This window comes from Salvelinus alpinus, chromosome 1 (assembly GCF_045679555.1).
Source record: "Salvelinus alpinus chromosome 1, SLU_Salpinus.1, whole genome shotgun sequence".
Taxonomy (NCBI): Eukaryota; Metazoa; Chordata; class Actinopteri; order Salmoniformes; family Salmonidae; genus Salvelinus; species Salvelinus alpinus.
Window position 1 is genome coordinate 15,239,221 of NC_092086.1, and position 6,993 is coordinate 15,246,213.

Sequence of the window (6,993 nt, forward strand, 5' to 3'; positions counted from 1 at the left end):
CTGAAACACACATGGTTCCACACAGTCAAGGTGTGTACTCAGAACAAGTATGACAAACACACATGGCTCCACACAGTCAAGGTGTACACTCAGAACAAGTATGACTGAAACAGACATGGCTCCACACAGTCAATGTGTACACTCAGAACAAGTATGACTGAAACAGACATGGCTCCACACAGTCAAGGTGTGCACTCAGAACAAGTATGACTGAAACAGACATGGCTCCACACAGTCAAGGTGTGTACTCAGAACAAGTATGACAAACACACATGGCTCCACACAGTCAATGTGTACACTCAGAACAAGTATGACTGAAACACACATGGCTCCACACTGTCAAGGTGTGCACTCAGAACAAGTATGACTGAAACAGACATGGCTCCACACAGTCAAGGTGTACACTCAGAACAAGTATGACTGAAACAGACATGGCTCCACACAGTCAAGGTGTACACTCAGAACAAGTATGACTGAAACACACATGGCTCCACACAGTCAAGGTGTATACTCAGAACAAGTATGACTGAAACACACATGGCTCCACACAGTCAAGGTGTACACTCAGAACAAGTATGACTGAAACAGACATGGCTCCACACAGTCAAGGTGTACACTCAGCACAAGTATGACTGAAACAGACATGGCTCCACACAGTCAAGGTGTACACTCAGAACAAGTATGACTGAAACAGACATGGCTCCACACAGTCAAGGTGTACACTCAGAACAAGTATGACTGAAACACACATGGCTCCACACAGTCAAGGTGTATACTCAGAACAAGTATGACTGAAACACACATGGCTCCACACAGTCAAGGTGTACACTCAGAACAAGTATGACTGAAACAGACATGGCTCCACACAGTCAAGGTGTACACTCAGCACAAGTATGACTGAAACAGACATGGCTCCACACAGTCAATGTGTGCACTCAGAACAAGTATGACTGAAACAGACATGGCTCCACACAGTCAAGATGTACACTCAGAACAAGTATGACTGAAACACACATGGCTCCACACAGTCAAGGTGTTAGATGTGCTTGGAAGTGCTCTGATAACCAAAAGGAGTTTGGGAAATATTCTAAGGTACTGTAAGTCTTCATATCTCATCTACTATCTGACGTGACCGAAGTGCCAAATAACAAACTAATCAGAACTGACTCCAATTAAATAATAAGGATCGAAACTTGAATAAGATTATAAATATATAATCTATACTGAGCCACTGACAAGAACAATAAACCTTGACTTTAAATTCTGGCTTGTTGTTTATGTGGTATTTTCAGTTCCAACTCGTTGAGGTGTTTAGTTTTAACTCGTTGAGGTGTTTAGTTCCATCAACTCGTTGAGGTGTTTAGTTCCATCAACTCGTTGAGGTGTTTAGTTCCAACTCGTTGAGGTGTTTAGTTTTAACTCGTTGAGGTGTTTAGTTTCATCAACTCGTTGAGGTGTTTAGTTTCATCAACTCGTTGAGGTGTTTAGTTCCATCAACTCTTTGAGGTGTTTAGTTCCATCAACTCGTTGAGGTGTTTAGTTCCATCAACTCTTTGAGGTGTTTAGTTCCAACTCGTTGAGGTGTTTAGTTCCATCAACTCGTTGAGGTGTTTAGTTCCAACTCGTTGAGGTGTTTAGTTCCAACTCGTTGAGGTGTTTAGTTCCATCAACTCGTTGAGGTGTTTAGTTCCAACTCGTTGAGGTGTTTAGTTCCATCAACTCGTTGAGGTGTTTAGTTTCATCAACTCTTTGAGGTGTTTAGTTCCATCAACTCGTTGAGGTGTTTAGTTTCAACTCTTTGAGGTGTTTAGTTTCATCAACTCGTTGAGGTGTTTAGTTTCATCAACTCATTGAGGTGTTTAGTTTCAACTCGTTGAGGTGTTTAGTTTCAACTCTTTGAGGTGTTTAGTTCCATCAACTCGTTGAGGTGTTTAGTTTCATCAACTCGTTGAGGTGTTTAGTTTCAGCTCTTTGAGGTGTTTAGTTTCAGCTCTTTGAGGTGTTTAGTTCCATCAACTCGTTGAGGTGTTTAGTTTCAACAACTCGTTGAGGTGTTTAGTTTCAGCTCTTTGAGGTGTTTAGTTTCAACTCGTTGAGGTGTTTAGTTTCATCAACCCGTTGAGGTGTTTAGTTTCATCAACTCATTGAGGTGATTAGTTTCATCAACTCGTTGAGGTGTTTAGTTTCAGCTCTTTGAGGTGTTTAGTTTCAACTCGTTGAGGTGTTTAGTTTCATCAACTCATTGAGGTGATTAGTTTCATCAACTCATTGAGGTGTTTAGTTTCATCAACTCATTGAGGTGTTTAGTTCCATCAACTCATTGAGGTGTTTAGTTTCATCAACTCGTTGAGGTGTTTAGTTTCATCAACTCGTTGAGGTGTTTAGTTTCAGCAACTCATTGAGGTGTTTAGTTTCATCAACTCTTTGAGGTGTTTAGTTTCATCAACTCGTTGAGGTGTTTAGTTTCATCAACTCGTTGAGGTGTTTAGTTTCACCTCGTTGAGGTGTTTATTTTCAACTCGTTGAGGTGTTTAGTTTCATCAACTCGTTGAGGTGTTTAGTTTCAACTCGTTGAGGTGTTTAGTTTCATCAACTCATTGAGGTGTTTAGTTTCATCAACTCGTTGAGGTGTTTAGTTTCATCAACTCGTTGAGGTGTTTAGTTTCAGCTCTTTGAGGTGTTTAGTTTCAGCTCTTTGAGGTGTTTAGTTTCATCAACTCGTTGAGGTGTTTAGTTTCATCAACTCGTTGAGGTGTTTAGTTTCATCAACTCTTTGAGGTGTTTAGTTTCACCTCGTTGAAGTGTTTAGTTTCAACTCTTTGAGGTGTTTAGTTTCACCTCGTTGAAGTGTTTAGTTTCAACTCATTGAGGTGTTTAGTTTCATCAACTCGTTGAGGTGTTTAGTTTCATCAACTCGTTGAGGTGTTTAGTTTCAGCAACTCATTGAGGTGTTTAGTTTCATCAACTCTTTGAGGTGTTTAGTTTCATCAACTCGTTGAGGTGTTTAGTTTCATCAACTCGTTGAGGTGTTTAGTTTCACCTCGTTGAGGTGTTTATTTTCAACTCGTTGAGGTGTTTAGTTCCATCAACTCTTTGAGGTGTTTAGTTTCATCAACTCGTTGAGGTGTTTAGTTTCATCAACTCGTTGAGGTGTTTATTGTCAACTCTTTGAGGTGTTTAGTTTCACCTCGTTGAAGTGTTTAGTTTCAACTCTTTGAGGTGTTTAGTTTCACCTCGTTGAAGTGTTTAGTTTCAACTCGTTGAGGTGTTTAGTTTCACCTCGTTGAGGTGTTTAGTTTCAACTCGTTGAGGTGTTTAGTTTCAACTCGTTGAAGTGTTTAGTTTCAACTCGTTGAGGTGTTTAGTTTCAACTCGTTAAGGTGTTTAGTTTCATCAACTCATTGAGGTGTTTAGTTTCACCTCGTTGAAGTGTTTAGTTTCAACTCTTTGAGGTGTTTAGTTTCATCAACTCATTGAGGTGTTTAGTTTCACCTCGTTGAAGTGTTTAGTTTCAACTCGTTGAGGTGTTTAGTTTCACCTCGTTGAGGTGTTTAGTTTCAACTCGTTGAGGTGTTTAGTTTCAGCTCGTTGAGGTGTTTAGTTTCAGCTCGTTGAAGTGTTTAGTTTCAACTCGTTGAGGTGTTTAGTTTCATCAACTCATTGAGGTGTTTAGTTTCACCTCGTTGAAGTGTTTAGTTTCACCTCGTCGAGGTGTTTAGTTTCAACTCTTTGAGGTGTTTAGTTTCAACTCGTCGAGGTGTTTAGTTTCAACTCTTTGAGGTGTTTAGTTTCATTGTTTAGCTCCCAACAGATAAACAAGGGATGCATCCCAAATCAAATCAAATTTTATTTGTCACGTACTTCGAATACAACAGGTGTAGTAGACCTTACAGTGAAATGCTTACAAGCCCTTAACCAATAATACCGTTTTAAGAAAAATAAGTGTGAAAAAAGTATTTACTAAAATAAACTGAAGTAGAAAATTCATAAATAAATAATTAAAGAGCAATAATAAAATAACAGTAGCGAGGCTATTTACAGGGTGTTACGGTACAGAGTCAATGTGGAGGCTATATACAGGGTGTTACGGTACAGAGTCAATGTGGAGGCTATATACAGGGTGTTACGGTACAGAGTCAATGTGGAGGCTATATACAGGGTGTTACGGTACAGAGTCAATGTGCGGGGGCACAGGTTAGTGAGGTAATTGAGGTAATATGTACATGTAGGTAGAGTTAAAGTGACTGTGCACCCTTGTGGGACCCTAGTCCCTTTCGGGGATCCTGAGTGGCGCAGCGGTCTAAGGCACTGCATCACAGTGCTAGAGGCGTCACTACATACCCTGGTTCGATTCCAGGCTGTATCACAACCGTCTGTGATTGGGAGTCCCATAGGTCGGTGCGCAATTGGCCCAGCGTCATCCGGGTTTGGGCCGTCATTGTAAATAAGAATTTGTTCTTAACTGACTAGCCTAGTTAAATAAATAAATAAAACTTTTGACCAGGGCCCGTAGTGCACTACGTAGGGAATAGGGTTCCATAGGGCTCTGGTCAAAAGTAGGGCACTATGTAGGGAATAGGGTGCCATTTGGGATGCTTCCAAGGTGAAATAATAGCCACACCTCTACGTAACATCGTCTTTATCAGTTAACATGTAGCACTTAGAAAACAGAACACACGCAGTGAACAAGGAAGTACATAAATATGACTTATCATGAAACGGAGAGGCTATTCGCCTTCCTTAACAAATACTGACATAATAAAAGTATCAATACATTTTTTTTAAGTTCTGTGTTTTAGATCTGCATGGGATGTCATTGGTTTCTCTGGACTGAATGGTTTCTGTCAGCTAGTTCTGCCAGACCTAATAATGTCTGTTCCAAATGGAACCCTATTCCCTATATAGTGCACTAGTTTTGACCAGAGCTCTATGGCAGCCCTATGGGCCCTGGTAAAAAGTAGTGCACTATATAGGGAGTAGAGTTCCATTTGGGACTCACACGCTGCATCTACAGATTAAACTGTGAAATCTAGAAACAGTGTGACCTATTTCTGTCATCATAGTTAATGTTATGACACTGAAACAAACAGAAACAGAGTACCTCTCTCTGGGTGCAATTCGGGAGGTAACCAGGGATACTAGTCTGGTGTTCTCATTGGCCTCTCTCTCTGTGTGTCCTAGTCTAATAAAGTCTACAGTCTCTACAAGGTTACAGAGTGAAATTCAACCGTTCAACATCACTATACCTTTAAACATCTGTGCCGAAGCTCTGAGTGAAATGATATGCATCTGACAATAGCCAGGTATCTATCCATTCATTCCTCATTCTGCCACTCAACGGAATGTTGAATGACAGCGGAATGTTCCACACTGGGTTTGGTTTAAAGTTCCGGAACACTTGTAATGTTGTGCTCCAGAGTAACAGTGGTAGGAAGGATTCCATATTATTACAGACAACAACATGGTGTATACCATATCGCCCTGCAGCACTGCACACTGGTAGCTTCACAATTCACACGGCAGGGCACAACAATATTAGCACGGTAATTCACTTGACATTTATCAGTTTCACTTTACGATTGTGTGTGCGTGTGTGTGTGTGTGTTATTGGTGTTGACATGGCACACAGCCCCACAGAGAACAGCTACACAACACAACAACACAACAACATAACAACACCTCAACTACATACAGGAGGATACTGATAGGACCAGCTCTGTCTTCCCCAGTATGCTTCTCTAAGCACTTTCTTGGCCCACTTCTAAGTACACTTTTTAGTGCCCTTCAAAGTTCACAAAGTACACTGCGGAGTACATTTCTTCGTGCCCTTTAAAGTGCCCTTGGTAGTGTTTAAGTGTAAAGTCTGTAGTTTGACCTGTGCCAGGTTCTCTTCCTCCTACAGACGTATCTCAAAACTGGAGAGCACGTCGCCATTTTGTTCTTCTGGTTCTTTAATGAAGCGCTCCACTTCTGAGACCACCATTACGCTCTCAGGCCTGATCTCCTCCTTCTCTTTCTCTTTCTCGTCCTCCTTCGCTTTCTCAACCGCTTCCTCCTTCATCTCCATCTCCTTCACCTCCTCTTTCTCCTTCTCCTCCTTCATCTCCTTCACCTCCTCTTTCTCCTTCTCCTCCTTTATCTCCTTCACCTCCTCTTTCTCCTTCTCCTCTTTCTCCTTCTCCATCTCCTTCACCTCCTCTTTCTCCTTCATCTCCTTCACCTCTTTCTCCCCCTTCTCTACTTCCTCCTCCTCCTCTTCCTCAGTGGCAACAGGCTTGTTGAGAAGCTCCATTTCCGCGGAAACCGTTCCGTTCTCCAGTTCCGCGGCGGGTTCCGAGGGCTTCTTCCTGATGAACAGGAAGTTACACGTGGCGAGGACCACGGCGGCGATAACCACCTCAATTCCTGCCAGCAGGAACACGTACATGTAGTTCTTAGTGGCGTCCAGCAGTCGACCTGAAGAGGGATGGAGAGAGGGAGGAGGGAGAGGAGAGATTAAGGAGAAACAGGTGGAGAGAGGGAGGAGGGATGGAGAGAGGGAGGAGGGATGTAGAGAGGAAGGAGGGATGGAGAGAGGGAGGGGGGGAGGAGAGATTAAGGAGAAACAGGTGGAGCGAGGGAGGGAAAGAGAGAGATGTGGAGAAAGGGAGAGGGGAGAGAGATCAGAGGGGAGAGGGAACTGGATAAATTCTACATTATATTTATCTAACCTTAACCCTAACCAAACCCTAACCCTAACCAAACCCTAACCCTAACCCTAACCAAACCCTAACCTAACCCTAACCCAACCTCCCTGTTAATCCTGTGTGTACTAACCTGCTCCAGGTGGTCCCACCAGCACAGCAATAGCTTCCATGAGCAACACCAGCCCTATAGCGCTGGAGAATTTCTCCGTGCCAACGATCGCCATGAGAACCTCAAACTGTAGCGCCCCGACCATGCCGTAGGAGATGCCGAAGAACACGCAGAACACCACCAGAGACGGGTAGTCCT

General features: G+C 42.7%; 1 protein-coding gene across 1 annotated transcript in view; it reads right to left on the reverse strand.

Annotated features, from left to right (window-relative positions):
* Positions 1–3,829: 3,829 nt before the first annotated feature.
* Positions 3,830–6,993, reverse strand: part of slc16a3a (solute carrier family 16 member 3a) — a 16,394-nt gene continuing 13,230 nt past the window's right edge. Inside the window, exons 7-8 of the mRNA XM_071392246.1 lie at positions 6,817–6,993; positions 3,830–6,456 (exon numbers count right to left, since the gene is read on the reverse strand). The exon at positions 6,817–6,993 is cut by the window's right edge and continues 4 nt beyond it. Coding sequence (XP_071248347.1) covers positions 5,897–6,456; positions 6,817–6,993 — 737 coding nt within the window. The 3' untranslated portion in view covers positions 3,830–5,896. The remainder of the gene's footprint in view (positions 6,457–6,816) is intronic.